This window comes from Strix uralensis, chromosome 12 (assembly GCF_047716275.1).
Source record: "Strix uralensis isolate ZFMK-TIS-50842 chromosome 12, bStrUra1, whole genome shotgun sequence".
NCBI classification, from domain to species: Eukaryota; Metazoa; Chordata; class Aves; order Strigiformes; family Strigidae; genus Strix; species Strix uralensis.
Window position 1 is genome coordinate 19,545,898 of NC_133983.1, and position 16,910 is coordinate 19,562,807.

General features: G+C 38.2%; 1 protein-coding gene across 2 annotated transcripts in view; it reads left to right on the forward strand.

Annotated features, from left to right (window-relative positions):
• The window catches only part of CDYL2 (chromodomain Y like 2), a 61,063-nt gene that overhangs the window by 19,256 nt on the left and 24,897 nt on the right, over positions 1-16,910 (forward strand). The window contains exons 1-2 of one of the 2 annotated variants that reach the window (XM_074881955.1): positions 12,796-12,939; positions 13,321-13,915. In XM_074881955.1, the coding sequence (XP_074738056.1) occupies positions 12,844-12,939; positions 13,321-13,915 (691 nt within the window). In that variant the 5' untranslated portion in view covers positions 12,796-12,843. Of the gene's footprint in view, positions 1-12,795; positions 12,940-13,320; positions 13,916-16,910 lie in introns of those variants that run through there. The other variant, XM_074881957.1, reaches the window with a different exon arrangement.

Here is a 16,910-nt window from a genome sequence, read left to right on the forward strand (position 1 = left end):
CCTGAAGTTTCTTGTTTCCTTGGAATTAAACTAAAAACTTTAACTATGCATATCATCTTGAAATCCTCAAAACATCAAAACATGAAATAGTTTCTTCTTCTTATCTAGAAGACAAGCTTAGTTGCATTCTAGATACCTTATCAAGTTTAGTTAATATCCCTAAAAATATTCCAAAAGGATGAGGTTTATCTTCCTTCACTAGGCTACAGCTGGCAAGCATAATAAAAGCAATACTTTCTCCAATATTTGTCAGTATTTCTGTTGAAGTAGTAAGAATATAACACTCCTCCATCATGTGTGTTACTGTTTATTTGTATGGTATTGTTCTACGTATGCCTTTGTACGTAACTGCTCTTTGGAGAAAAAGAAAGGTTGACATTTGATCAGAAATTCCTTATGTAATTCCAGAGCTGTCTAATCCAGGTGTATTCTTTTTCCCAAGAAAAGGAAATGTGTATTCATCTTACGAGTCTCTTACCACTCCCGAATATGCTAGGACCTTCTTGGTCTTGTCAGGACATTACACTGCATAATCTGCTACAAAACTGCTAAATACAAGCAGCAGCTAGCACAAATCCTAAATGCAGATATTCAGCACAAGTCAATCTTGGGGTTTTTTCCTGGTTTTATATTGCTCACTGGGCTTCAAACCAGATTTGCTTTATCAAAATTTTCATTTTGGAGACTGCTGTACATAAAAATTACTTCAATGCACCTTTCCCATTTTCAACACCAGGTCTGAAATCACTTTACAGAGAGGATGTTCCTTTCAGATAAGGCACATAAAAATAAAGAGAACAGCTGAGGTGGTGAGGAGGACTGGAAACAGAAACTCAGACTTTCAAGCCCCATCTAAGTATCTTGTCCCATGGAGCATTCTGTTACTATCTGTGCGCAAACCTCAAGGATAGGAACAAGAACTACAAGTGCATTTTAATTAGTATGTTTCCTCTTATCTTTGTGGTAAATGTATGGTAACTTCTCCCTTTTATCCCTGTCTTTAATTCCTTCATATTGGATGAAGAGCAAATATGTAGCTGCTATCATGGAGCATGTTGTATGTTTAGACCCCAAGTTAGCACATTCCTTCTTCTGCTTATACCATTATACAAACACTGAAAATACACTGAATAATAACTTCACAATGTATCTCAGTATTTTAAAATGTCCATTTAATGACTAAGAAAATCTTTTTAACCTTATGATCAGCTGACCTTGGTCCTCCAACCCATCTCTCCCTGTACATCTCAGAGAGTAGATTGCTCTTGCTGTATGACCTGAAAGTCAACAAACCCTGATGGTATCAGGTCAAGGGAAGAAGGAAGTTCAGAGCTGCTTGTGGGAAACTCCCTTCCAGCCTGGTAAATCCAGACTTGGCTTAATGGAGTCAGTTCATACACCCACTTCCACAGGTTGCATAGAGCTCAGTTTTTCAAGTGGAAAAAGAATTAATAAAGAATTAGTAAATATTTTAGGCAAAATTTATGTATCGTAGAATCATAGAATAATGTAGGTTGGAAGGGGCTTTTGGGGATCATCTGCTCCAACCCCTTGCTTAAAGCAGTACCAACTTAATTAGGTTACTCAGGGTCTTGTTCAGTCAAGTTCTGAGTATCTCCGAGGATGGATATTCCACAGCCTCCCTGGACATCTGTTCCAGCATTTGACTACACGTATAGTTTGTGCTAGGGACGACAGCGAGAACATCAGAAGATTATCATGGACTCATTAGAATTAGAAGACTAATTAGGTCCAAGATTCATAAGAGTCTCTAAGAACTTATTAGCCATTTGTTAAAATTCCTTTTTGTAATTTCATAAAGCATTTGCAAGTGGGATCTTAGTATTAAATGTGACTCAGAGGTTTCTTACACTGAAGTGTGAGTTTAAGCTTCCATTCATAAAGTATCTGGAAAGTAGTATGGGTGTTGGAGCACCAATGTGTGTTGGTCTCTGCACTAACCCCCAATTAATAACAAGCAGACAGCTGCAGCCTTCCACAGCTTCAGTTTGTGACTGGCATAGTGCCATGGAGAGAACATACACTAGCCTAATCCCAGTGAGACAAATGTAGGGAATAAATCTCAGAAACCCTACATTTATAAAAATATAGTGCCCCATTCTCTGGAGGCACATGGAACAAAGCCCTTTGCCACATCATTGCTGTAAATGTGTCTAGGAGCAGCTGAGGTATTAACACGACCGCCAAGTTAGGAATCTGACTAACAAATACATGGAAAATTTCCTCAGTAATATATTCACTACTTACATATTCAATACTGCTTCGAGCACAGACATTTCTAAATGGTTCCTCAGCTTCATCAGAGTTCCAGTCTCACCCAGATGCTTGATAATGTCTGCATCATCTGTCAACAGAAAGAGAAGATAGCCATCAGCATGGAGATGTGGCACATGCCTCCACAGTAACCCTTGGAGTGATCTGGCAGGCACTTTGAGCAGGATGGCAAGATCTGTACCTCTCCACCACAAAAACCCCGGTGGTGTTCCTTGGGACCTCCCTGAAAGGAGTAATGGATTCCAGTCTATAGCAACCCCTACGGCTAGAAGTGCTGCCAACACTTGGCTGAAACCCTATCATCAGGAATAATGATGATGTAGAAGAACTCATCAATTAACACTTCCTTAGCTTGTGTGAATTACCAAGGCTGAAACAGGACTCATTGAGGTCAAGGAATGGTGACCATCTGTTGCCAAAGTCAGCTTTTGAGAGGATCTAGGGCCTGAGGACAGCAGAAGGGTAACCTGTGATTGTCTCCTCCGCAGCACGCCACTCCGATAGCAGCTCCCGGGGGACTCTGCCATTGCCGGAGGAGATGCACAGCAGCATGTGGCCGGAGCCTGCCACGCAGTGGGGTGTAGTCAGTCTGACTCACTGCAGACATTTGTACAAGCACAGATGTGTCAGTGCCTTTCATGCACACTGTACAAACGTCCTCCTCACACAGAGTCCATCTAATTGCTCCAAAACACACTCTTACGTTAAATCAATGAATATGCTTTTATGCCTTTGCATCTCCACGTTTGGAGCACTGTCCCCACTTTTTAAATGCAGATTTGCAACTAGCTGCACTCTCAGATGATTTAAAATGCATCCATCTGATGAACACTGACAGCTTTCATAACTGCCTTTACTACTGTCCACAAGATAGTTTGTTCCTTCCAGGCACCAGTAGTAAGTTGATTTTACATGGGACAGAATTCAGATCTTGAACACAAATTAAATCTGCAGCGAAAACCAATGTCATAATTGAGGCCAGAACTTGGCCTGCTGACCCTGCTCATCTGAATGCTATTTCTGAGGGGATAACGATGTATTATTCTTCCTTTTTAACAATTACTCCTTCACAGATAATTTTTGAAATTTTATGTGCCATTTTTCTGTGATGTTGCACTGGTATCCTGGATACTTACTTGTAAAGTTCTGTGCTCCTATCATGCCATTATAGTTGCCTAAAGCATGTTTCTTTATTCTTTTTTTCTGCTCTACCTTTCTTTTTGGCTCATTCCTATATTCTGCCATCACATTAGCTTCATTTGTGTAACCAAGAAAATGAAGAATTCTACTGAATTCTGAAAGAAACCTTTGTGTTTCATGACTTTTCTTCTCTTATTATCCCACTACTTTACAAACTGCTACTTCAGCTTTTCACTCAAAGGATTGTCCCTCAACTTTCTATATTGTACAAAGTTATCTATTTTTAGCCTTTTCTTCTAAAACCTATCCCTGCATGGTATTATTCACAAATTTGACTGTTACTACCTTTGCTATATAGATGCTCCAACCAGTTGCCTCCTATTCTAGTTTGGATAGAAAGCATGAAACAGACAAATCATTTATCTTTCTGACATCTCCTTATCCCTGTCCAGCCATTAATATAACACGGACAGAGTTCTTCATTTTCTTCTCCCTCCTGTCTCAGTGATGGGGGAGAGATTACCATCCTCCTTCAGGTTCAGCCCTGTAAACTGGGAATTCTTTTTGCCTTGCTGCTCTGTCAAATATGTATTGATCATTTCAAAAATACTTGCATCTCCCTGTGTACAGTAGCTAGAAAACATACTGTCACTGGAGATTCTTTACACAACATACCCAAGAATTGCTATTCCACAACCTGTATCTTGGAGTAACTACCTAATACATGCTCTAATTGTCCATTTGTCCTGTTTTCCAACACAGAGGCTTAATTTTTACCAAGCTATCATTTCAATACGGGGCATGTTCCTTGAAAATATCTTCAAAGCTATTACGTTGTCCTCTTTCTAAGATCCCTGTAAAATTCACTTCAAAACCTTTGGTAAGGACGGTGTGTTGTACAATGGCCACTTAGACTGACCAGTGTCACCTTGTAGCCCCCTCAATACACTGTACCCTCCCGTTGTCTCATCTTCTCCCTGGCGTGTAGGCTTTGCAGCCAGCAAGCTGCCCTTGGACAGTTCTCCTCAGTTGTCACATGAAGTTGGTAAAGTCTCTCTGAACAGCTGAAGTTCATGTTCACGTTGAAATCATAAGTCCTCAGCACCTATGGAAACCACCGAATGACAAACAGCTCCCCAAAACATAGGCTTTCACTTCTTTGTGCTCAACTTTACCACTTTGCTGTAAAAGGGCTAAGAAAATATTTTTCTACCTACCATACATGAACATGTGGTTTATTTTATGACAGTTGTACCAGTAGCATTTGTAAAGCAATGAGTCACTGAGTGGTAGTACAGCAGAGTAGTTCAAATATTTATTTATACTGTATTATAGCTGAACCTTTGTATTTTTTTAATGTGGAATCTTCACTTCTGACTAAGCTTTGGGATGGATGTAAAAGTATTGAACTGAAGTCCTGGCCTTGAGTTGAATCTGAATGAAGCCCATATGGTGGAGAAAAAGACTGAGTGACTGTACAACAGAACACTAAAATAAGCTAGAACTAAACAAGGTAAGGGAGAACAAACTGCAAATGAACACAAAAGAAAACAGCATTCATTTTTTTCTAATGATTTCAGGTGCAACTTTTATGTAAATTAATAATTCCTTCCTGCATTTCTGGACTTGCTTTTATGTTGGTGAAAAGTACCTTTAGTGATAAACATATTTCTATTTTTTAACTACTGCTCACACATTTCCACAACTGTTTGGAAACATGAGTATTTTTAAACAAATTCCAGGCAGTTTTACTGAAAGAACTGTGATATGTTCACATAAACATTGGTTTGCTTAGAAGTCTCTTCAAGTCCTGCTCCTGTTCCTATAAACTGCTTTTAAAATAAAAGTAAAAAACCTCATGTCTTAAATCTCAGGGATTCCTACTTGAATTTTACTTGCATCTAAGTAAATTGGGAATAACTGCTGACTTGTAGTACTGTAAAGGAAGCATAGGCAGAATCAGGTCCATACTAGGTTGTGCTGAACTCTCCTTTTCTGATAAACACACATTCCCCACATATACTCTCACATGGTATAAAACTGGAGAATCCCATTGAATTTGGCAGAGAAACATTTGAGGAAGTAGTCCACAGTATTAGAAAGCTGAGAGCCATACATGTGTCCAAAACAGCCAGCTCTTTGTAGAGCTTAGCAAAATATTTTGTCTCCTTGAATTTAGATTTCTCATTCATCTTTTAGTCATCTGTGCTTGTCACAGAAATAGACTGTACAAAACAGTTCTGCTTCAAGCAAACCTCATCCATGTCTCAATTCTCTTAGATTAGCAGTGTACACTAACTGTGTTTTTAAATCTCACTTATGGTAGTAAATAGGAACAGCATTTATTTTTTACTTTGTTGGTCTACAAACCAGGAAAATATCTGTTGTTTCTAAATTTAAAGTGTGCACTATAATGTACAAAACAGCTTTAGCAGTATAGTAAAAATTACCAGCTGTACTTTAGTACTGAAATAAAAGTAAGCATTTATCATCAAATTCAAATGTTCTAGATAGCATTCTAACAGATTCATTCTGAAATAAATGGTGCTAGCAAGTTTGTAGAGAGTGTGTTCAGAACTAACCACTTTATAACATAAAGGACATCAAGAATTTGGTATGCCTTGCTTCTTGCTTTCCTTTCCTTAAGAAATACGAACACTGAAATACAATAATGAACTGATTTATTGTACAGAAGAAGACAGGGAATTGATACATGAAATGCATCATTATGCTTTAGAAGAAATAGAAACCCCCATGTTCTTTGGATTTCCATATATGTTGTATGTGTTGATTAATGTTTTTAAGTGAAAGGGATTTAAACCATTTACGGGGAACAGACCTAAAGAGGTCTCCCCCACATTGCGTAACAGTTATTTTGATGACATGGGTGCACACCTGCACTGCAGAGGAAAAAATCCTGCTCTTCTTCCATATAAAGAACTTTGTCAAGATTGCCTTAACCTACTGCTAAAGAATATCTTTATTTTTTAGTGCACTATTCTTGCACCTTTGAAAACCATCTTGCTTTCCAAATGAAACCTAAATATTTTTTACAACACGATTACTTTTAAAAATGAACAGCTGTTTGCTGTGCAACCTATCAACAATAAACCCAGGCAGAAGTATGTTCTGTATCATGAACATACCCAATATGAAAGGGTTTATATGATGTAGTTGCCTACAATGACAGGGAGTACACACGTTGACCAAGAAGTCCCTTCCTCATCCCTGTGTCATCTGGCAATTTGCCTTTTCCGGTCCTTTCCCAAGGGACAGTGTCAGTCTATACTAAAATGCCCTTCTTCCAGTGCAAGGTTCTTGTGTATACTACTATTCCTGTTGGCTCCAAAAAAACAAAATGATTGTGGCACTTACACCACAGGTATTGTTTACACACATACACTTAAATATCCTAATAAAAGAAAGTGGTTTAGATTACATCCTTAAATTTATAGTGGAAGAAGGAAGTGGCTTTAACAGACTGGGAGATTTGAGCACTCTTAGGTTCTGACCAGGAGAAAACTGCCATAAATAAAATGAGAGAAGGGCACAAAAATGGGTTCTGTTAGTAGAGTCAGCAACAGGAACAGATGGCATCAAGGGGGGAAACACAGCCCTTGTGTGGAACTGGAGGTGGGGCACCAGGGAAATTTTCAAAAGAGCCACAAAAGGATAACAGAGACCAGACCAGAATTTCAGTTTCGGTGAGACTGAATTTCAGAGAAAGGTGGGGCTTCCAAGAAAAATGGTGTAAGGTCACTAGAGATATGAGTCTACATGGAACCTGTGGTTGGCTGTTTTTCTGCAGGCTATCAGGCAGGGCTTCATTTGATCTCAACTGGTAAAAAAGGTGAGCTCCTTCTGCCAGAAGACCCCTTACACAAAGAGGAAATCGTGTTGCTTGCGTAAGCACGGAGTGAGGCTTAGCTTTCAGTTTCTTTAAAATACCTGGATGCCAGGGAAGGTACTAACAGAATGTACTTTTGCAGGCAAAATGCTGGGTCTAGAAAAGTCTTAAGAATGTGAAAACGCCACTTTTAGCAGTAATTTTTAATTGCCACATCACTACTGTAAAATACAACTAACTCACTTCTGGTTTTCTATATAAACCTGGACCATCGAATCACATGGCAGGAAGCCTGTTACTGGCTATCAGGAGAGGAAGATCAAAGATGGAGGCTTACATACCGGAAGCAGCCCGAGTTTTTACAGCATTTATCTGTTCTGTTCTAAGTCTTCATATATATGTGTTGGATGACACATATATCTAACGCAGGGGTTTGCAACCATGTGTAATGTGAGGCTGACAGGCTTTTCCAGTGAAAATGCAGCACTTTCAGAATTTCCCTAGCAAGTTTGACACCTGATTCTAAGAAGATTGTAGAAAATTAAAAATCCTTGCTTAAAAAGAGAAAAAAGTAACTGAATAAAAAGCAATGTCTTCTTGACATTAACAGGATGTTCACTGAACTTCCTGGGAAGATGTCATTTGATGTTTTGCCTGTGTATAATTCAGATGGGGAATGTCTTCCCTTTCATTTTTATGACTATCTAGCCCTTTTGCTTTCGCTTTCATTTTGACCTTCTGGGTAACTACACACATTTACTACTGGGGGGGTTTCATAGCTCGCACATTGATTGTATCTACTCTTGTTTTTAAACTGTGTCAGATTCAGGAGACCCAGCATCCATTCCACTATTATTTTTCTAACATGAATACTGACCGCTTCAGAAGATACGGTGCCATATTTGTTGTACATCTGGAACAAATGCTCCAATTTCCAGATTTTGAGAAGTTAAATACAAATACAAGGGAAACACAAATAAGTTACAAATGCAGGCAAGTAAGAGATTTACAACTAATGAAATACATTATTTCTTAAAGCGAAGGTAACAAAACGGAGGAAGTCAGGGCAAGAATGAATTTTTAAAAGACAAACATGTTGAATCAGATGGCCTTTATCTCTCTCAGAAATCTTACTGCCTTTCTTTCCATGGCACTTTCTTCAAATACCCTTCCAACACCCTGAGGCACATGGGACAAAGACCTCCAATCAAAAAACCACATAAAACCATACAAGTCCTGTAATTTATAGTAATGAAAAGCATTTTTTCTAGTGTATGTCATGAAACCGGTGTGCTGCTCTGTACAGTACACTAACAGAAACCATCTGAGCATCACAGATTAGAGTTTAAATTGTTTACATAGATATGCATGGCGAGAAGAGGAGATGACATGTACTTATTTTGGAAATCACTAAGTAGATACGCAATCTTCCAAACCTTTCTGGAAGTTTACTGATCTCCTGGAAGGTGTTTTCTGGCAGCATAAGGATTTTTATTAATGCTCTGTAGAGCTCCTGTGAACTGTGAGTTGAGTCTACTGTGCTCTGATTTTACAGTTATATCTATAGAAATAATACAATAGGAATTACCCTTTTTTAACTTAGCCTAGATTTCTTTTTGTTAAATGGACAATGACACTGTGTTGATAAATGAATGATTTTGACCCTGAATCTTCTGTGAAGGAAGATGTGTGTGTGTTGTACTCCGCATATATAAACACTTGATCATCAGATCATAACACTAAGTTTATGAAGCTCTACATACTTTGACTATAATTGACTAGGGTTTTTTTTTATTTCACATTAAGTTTAGAATACAAAATATTTTTTTAAAAGGCTTTTATTTATGACTTTAATCCTAGTTTGTGCAGCTGTGTATAGAGCTAGGTTTAAGGCTAGTTGGAAGCTCAAACGCGTGTTGCAAATGCATTTGCACAGATGCCATGGTCTCATTCTGTTTGTTCTCTTTAAACACATCTATATGGTAACATATCAGCACCTCAATTCATCCAGAGTTAGCCAGGAGGGGCAGGGAGAGAGAGAATCCAGGCAGGTAATGGTATATGCCAATTCTAGCACTCTCTTAACTGTGGTGCCCCTTCAAACTTTGTTTGCAGTCATTTCACTTTTATCAAATTTAACTACTTGAGTTTCCAAACAAAATATAGTGAATTCAAGGATTTGGCAAACTGTAACTACAAAGGTTACTTTTGGGAAGATGTTATTCAGTTCCCATTAAAGATAGAACTGAGCTGGGAAATGGAAAATCAGACATCGAAGCCATAAATATTTTCTGCATATTCTCAGAACTGTGTATTGCTTATTCTAGGGAAGGAATTAAAGTATTATTTTTATTAACCACTAGCTGTCACAGAATTATTTCTCATTAAGAAAACTCATATGAATTTGTGTAACCTTAAGTAAATGCAGAAAGATTATTACTTTATATACTACCTGTTAAAACAAATATACATCATTAAAAAAACAAAATAGTGATTTTGTTATTACTGTGGACTGTGAATAGAAGGAAAATGGGACAGACAGTACCAGGTGTGGGTAAAAACCTGATATTTATGCCTACACTGAAGCAGTTCACTGTATGCAGTGAAGGAACACAGTGGCACTCTGAAGGGGATAAATATCAGTGAAGAATTTAAAGCCCTGAGGAAGAAAAGGGACCATGTTGAGAGGTCAAGTATGTTCAGTGCTACCCTCAAATGCATTCAGTAATGAACAGTGAGGCAGTAATGAGGATGAGGCAAATATCTACTCAGACTTTTTATGCATCATTAGTCAAGCCAGTGGGTATGATGGCTGAACCAAAAAACTCAAGGAAAACAAGTAATTTTGGATCAACCCACATTTTTTTAATTTTCTCCCCAGCAAAACAATGAACTGAGAAGGGGGTTAACCAGAAACAAACATTTTGTCTTCAGTTTATTTAGTCCCTCTTTATTTTAGTTTTGTTAGTTAAATTGGAAGTGAAACATTGATAGTTTTGTTCTGAAAATGCTGTAATGAAACGCTTAGTCTTTCCCAAATATATGTTCTGAATGTTTTTTCTGGAAACCGTTTATTAAATTTGACCCAATTTCATAAATACTTTCATTCTCCCTTCATGATGTGTTGAACTGGTTAATCACATTCTCTTATTGCCAGTATTTTGTTTCCCAGGAACAAAGACCACTCATGTTTACTCCTTTTATCCTCTTAATTGAAATGCATAATGCCTCATCACCAAAATACTCTTTCCATATTAAAAAATGCTCTCCATGAAAGCTCTTCCCTTCACTTTTCCTCCTTGTAGTAGAGCAACAGTGTGAAAATGAGAAATCAGTATAGTTAAAGATAGGTGCATGAGTGAAAAAAAGATGAGGTTGAAGGCGTGTTTTTTGTATGTGATACTGAAAATGGCAAAGTATTTGTCCATCCTTTCTGAGGTTCTTCCTTCAGTGAGCAAGTGGGGGAATGCAACTGGTGTAATCCCTTGAAAGAAAGAAGTTACACTGAGGTAGCATCAACGTGACACAGGGTTTGTGTTCCAAGTCCAAGCTCCTGAATTAAACAGGGAGGAGAATGCGTGTATTGTTTAGCTAGTACAGGCAGAATAGCACTAAACCAGCTTCTCTACTGCGATGATAGATGTGGTCTACTGAGTTCAGCAGCAATTTGATTTTTCCCCAGGACATACATATATACACGTATGTTTTGTTCCTTGCTATGGTGAGCTCCAGTAATTAACAAATCCTCAGACAACCACAGGCCACTGCAGAGTTCCCTGGTTCGATGTATAGTCTTTCTGGCTAGTCCCAGATAGGAGGATGAAAAGTATTTTAAAGCCAGGGATAATTTGAACAGCTTCTCTGTATAAAGTCCACAAGATCATAAGTCTATTAGCTTGATAATTGAAAGCCACGCATCCCAAATGAGGACCAAAAAAAATGCCAGTTCATCTTTTTTGGGAAGACTTTTCCCTCTTTTCAAATGATCTCAAACTTCCCTAGCCTGAGCTTCAGTTAATTGTTTTGCCACCCTGCGCAATCCTGAAGGGGACTGTGCTAAATTCAGAGTAAAAAGGATGCCTTGCTTTGCTTCTGCAGTGGTTCTATGCAGATACTTGATAAGACAGAGCGCAGGAACGAGCTGTTTGGGATGCTGCAGTTGAGTGCCCTGGAGAGGGAGGAAAGCTGTCCACTATGACTCAGACACACATATCTTAGCACAGTTCCCATGTAAATGAATTGAGATAGCAGTATAATGTTTAGTTGCTAATTACATTTAGACTCCTTTGGGGAACCCACCAAGATTTCTATGAATGTACAGTTCCAGCCAGTGAACAGACAGAATTAATCCATTGGTTTGCTCTAACAGGGGACCTAAAAAGAACAATTACTTACACTGCTGTGATTGCCCTTCTTCAAGGTTAAATTCTCCATACAGATTGCACTGTTGTTCTTCACATGAGATGATTTTTCTTTGAAGAGCAATGAAAGCTATTACATTAGCTATCCACTTATTTATTTTTCTAAATTAACAATAGTGCTTTTGGTTAATGATAATGATTTTTTTATTCATTAGTGGCATCATTATCCCTCATAAGCCACATTTTAAAAAATTAAAAAATTTAAAAGAATTGGAAATTAAAACTTGGGAGAGACTTCAAAAAGTTTTCTCATCATAACCTGATTTTCCAACAGTGACTTTTCATGGCAGGTGTTTGTCTAACAAAAAATGTTTGTTCTAAAAACTTTTCCATACCTTCCCCACCTTACCTAGTCTAATGCTTCATTCTGACTACCGTTCCATTTTTCCTAATGACTTGATCTAAATTTCACTTGATGCAATTTAATCCCATGACTTCTGTCCACTGATTGTGCTTGGGTTTCCATATGCACTCTCCCACTAGTTGAGATCTTGCCAGTGCTGAGGTAGCACAAAGATTTCTGCAGTTGTACGGGCTGTTTTCCACAACAGCATGATACTGTTAATTCACATTCAGCTTGGAGTCCCAATATAGTCCCTTATCCCTTGGTGCAGAATTGGTCCTTAAACTGACATTCTCTAGCATAGATTCATGAAATTCAGTACTTCTACATAATCCTGCCTTTATGCCTTTCATTTGTTTGTTGGTTTTTTTTTAAATTGGTGCACTCGCAAATTTTGTGTATTTACTCAAATATTGCATTGATAAAAAATAAACATTTTTACAAGTTGGAAGTAGCAAAGTGGATGTACACTATTTCAAATAAGATCTTTGGTGCAAAATATTGTAATTTGTTATAATCAGTTCTCTGTTCAAGATAGTTTCAAGACAGGAAGTAGAATGGGGATGTTTATAGGGACATAATGCATGTGTGGATTCAGGAGAGTGATCAGTAACTGACAATATAGCAAAAGAGGCTTTATTTAGCTCTTTCAGACAAGAAGTAGCTGAGGAATGTAACAGCAATAGACTCATTTTACAATCGGATTTTCAAAAAATCATGCTTTTGTTAATGATCTTCAGGCTCTCTCTTGTTTCTTCACATTGTGGCTGTTGCAGGTTCTCAGATCAGATTTGCTCATGTGTGTATGTCTCTTCTTAATGTTTTCAGAAAGAGAAATGGCCTTGCTGTCAAAATACTGCTGGGGCTACTGCATTCCTCTCCTGTATTGCCAGGTCTGTTCATGGAATTGTTAGTCGAACAGAAACATGTTAACACTGATTCCTAAATGTTATGTCAAGTGGTTTATACACACACCAGGTAGGTTCTCCTCAGCAGTCCACACGGTCTGTATAGGATCCAATGGGAATATAGTGTTGGACTGCATCCTATGAAAATAAGGTAAATTTAAAGGTTGCTGCATTTTGGCTAGCCTGGGTAGGCTTTTCATGTCAGTCAGTTCATATTTTAGGCACTATATTTTAGGAGAATCTCATGAATACTAGGCACCTTTACAGTCAGTGTCAGGGAGGCCTCCCTAGCTGTAAATGAAGAACATCCTTTTCATGACCAAACTATTTTTCTTTCTAATATGATATTTTTGTTTTTTCTTTTAGGTAGAGAGGATTGTAGACAAAAGGAAGAACAAGAAGGGCAAATGGGAATATCTCATCAGGTGGAAAGGCTATGGAAGCAATGAAGACACCTGGGAACCTGAACATCATCTACTACATTGTGAGGAATTTATTGATGAGTTCAATGGACTACATGTTACTAGAGAAAAGCGATCAAGACATGGGAAACAGGCCACCGCTCCAAAATTTTTACGAGAAAGCCGAGGGTCTTCTGTTGAGAAAATATCACATAGACCTTCTGAATCTGGGAAGTCTAAAGGGTCAACACACAAAAGGAAGAGAATTAATCCATCTCTTCAAAAACAGAAAAGAGGATACTCAGCAAAGCCAGCATCCGCTAATGACAGGGCTGCTAAAACTGTGACTTACCGAACTACTCCCAGCGGTTTACAGATCATGCCACTGAAAAAGCCACATAATGGTCTGCAGAATGGAGATGGCAGTCATGAAAAAGATTCTAGACATTTTGGGAATGGCTCACAACAGCAAAATATGGATTTAAATGATCATGAAGGAGAACAAAATTTGCCCAGCGTGTTGGAAGTTAGTAATGATTCACCTGTTGTGAATGGAATTGGTATGTGATTTAAACAACTACTGTCTTTGGCAGGGGGGTGGGGGTGGTGTTAATTGCAGCAGCTGCAAATAGAGTCCACTAGTGGAAAAATCATCGTCATGCTACACTAGTGATATGGCGAGAACGTAAACAAGATTCACGCTCTTTCCCCATATATCATACCATTTTTTTATCAGTTGGCTTCTCCCCTTCCGTTTCCCACGGAGTGACATGAAGTAATGAGGGCTTTGTTACATGACTTTGCAGTATAAAGTCCTTGTGGGGAAATGATGACAGTAGGAATGACAACTGAGGTATGTATAATACTGCAACTGCAGGTCTGTGTATCACCAAATAACAAATCACTTCTCAGTTATGTGTGCTCAGACCCAATCAGGATTATTTTAGAAACAGAATTAATACCACTCTTGCTAAAGTGCCCTGGTAAGTATGGCTGAATAACATTCAAGTTCCTCAGTATTAATGCTCATCATATTCAGGAGTACTCAGAACTGCCAGGCCCTTGTCTCTGACAGTGACTGAATACATCAGAACTCTCAGGACGTACTTTACGGGAAGGTACAAACATCCTTGAAGGGAACAAGAACAAATAGGAATTTATTTCTAATCCTCATAGTTACTGACTGGCTTAGTTCTCAGAGAATAAAGGTTTATGTTCTCTATAAATACAATTCAGCTTAATGCATCTAAGTAGCTTCTCATTATCTATGTATCCAATTTTTTTTTTTTTTAATCCTACCAAATTTAAAGCCTTGACGGTGCTTTGTGGCAGTAATTTCCAGGAGTTAACAATGAGATGCATGTTTTATTTGATCAGGGTTTTGGGTTTGGGGCTTTGTTTGGGCTTTTTTGACCTTTACTTTCATTGAATAAGCTCTTGTCCTTATATGAAGGGATAAAGTGGAAGACGTTCTGTCAATCAGCATGCAGCCCCAGCCTTTTTAGCCTTCCTACCACATGGAAGTCTTTCCAGATTCCTGGTCGTTTTCAGTATCCTCTTGTGCCTTTGGTGTGTGGAGGTTTTTTTAATACCTTTTAAAAACAGCAGGAGCTGTTCCAAATTATTTCCCACTGCTTACTGATATAGTGGTGATACAACCTTTTGAGAATTATTTTTTCTGCTGTTACACACTGCATAAAGGTTTTCATTGAGTGATACACGGTTGCTCTTAGGTTTTTTTTTTCCTTGCTGGTTACAGTTAATTTAGAACACAGCTATATGTATGATTCTTTTCATTATGCATTTAATCTGCTTTACTGTTGCCAATTCACCTTTTTCTTATGACTCAGTGAAGCTCTTCAAAATCTTTCCTACTTTTTACTCTACTTACTTTGTATTCTCTTCAAATTTTCCTCTCATACTTCTCTTCCCAGTTCATTAATACGTACATTAAATAAACTAATCTTTCTGCAGGTCCTTGGGGCAGCCAACTACTAATCATTTGACATGATGAAAAGTAACCATTTGTTCCAATTATTTATTTTTATTAGCCACTTTCTATAGCCCATGATAGCACTCATTTCCTTAACAGCTTCTTGTGAATTGCCCTGCCAAAAACTTTTCAAAAATCAACATAAATTATATCACCTCGCTTTCCATTTTCCACCCTACTGGCAACCTAGCAAATACTACTTGATTTGGAAAGTAGAACTGACCTTGCCTAGACTTACTGGTTACATCCTATGACTACTGTGATCTTTCAATCTAGGCATCAAATACTTTGTTTAAGACTCCCAAACCAGCAAAATGTATGGTCAGCTTTAAATGCATAAGTAGCCCAAATGATGTCAGTGACACTTAAAATTGAGAGTGCAGGCTTTTGATTTTGACGAGTATGAGCTCATACAAGACTGCTTAAAAAGTTGCCTGCTTCTTTAAAAAGGCTTGCATATCTAATTACAGGTGCATATAAAGTTATTTTTCTTTGCTTTCTTACTGTTTCTAATGAAGTTTTTTTAATAATTTGGTTTATGTTATTCATTGGGGATGTTCTGATACAAAATGCATCTTTAAAATGCATTAATTCCCATATTTCAGAACCCTCCTCTTTTTAATGAGGAACTAAAGGGCCACAGAGAACTGTAAGGTCAAACAAGCCTTTAATTTGTCCCCACAAGAGCTAATGAATGGCATCCACCAGCTCCTGTTTGAATAATCCCTGTAAGAGAGCTCTATTTCAGTAGAAAGCTGCTTTGCCTAAGCAGCCAGGTGTTCTGCCATGTACAGAGGGCTCCTGTCCTAACAGCTGATGTATGCAGCTCCTTTAAAACATTTCTTTATGATGGTTTTTGCATTCTCCAAATCCATCACTTCTGTTCTGTATTTTGCTCTCCTTTCTCCCTTGCAGTCTGACTTCCCTGTAGGCAAAAGCAAGAGATCTTTAAATCTCTACCTGGTTCTCATCTGAAAAACCCATACTCAGCAGCACTCCCAAGGTCAGAAATCCCTCCAGTCTTGCTTTGTGATAGCCAGCACACGCATAGTGGGGAAAACTACAAAGAGGAGAGATGAGACTACCAAAGTAAGAGCAGACTGAAACTGGTGAAGAAGGGTCAAAAAAAAAAAAAATACTAGCTTTTTTCCTAATACTGCCCTACAAGCTTGAGAGAAGTCACATCTCCTGATACAGGATTTTGCATCATTTGAAATGTCAAATCGAAGAAACTTGCACTACTCTTTAACAAGTCCAACAATTTACTGAACTCCCTCAGTATTCACATTCCCAGGGAAGTAGCACAGAAGATGCCAGTGTGATTCTGCCATGTGTCCTGTTAGTATCACACAAACTCATTTTAATCGGGATAGATGTCACAAATAAAACTGGTCTGAAATTTTACAAATTACAAATGAAAAAAGTTTCAGAGAAAAATACCAATTTGTTGAATAACAGAAGTTTTGTTCCAAACATCTTGGGTTTCAAAACTTTCTCCAAATCTGAGCCAAGGTCCCAAGGCTTTGTCCCTTGAGACCGGGAGCAATGTGGCAGTCTGCTTG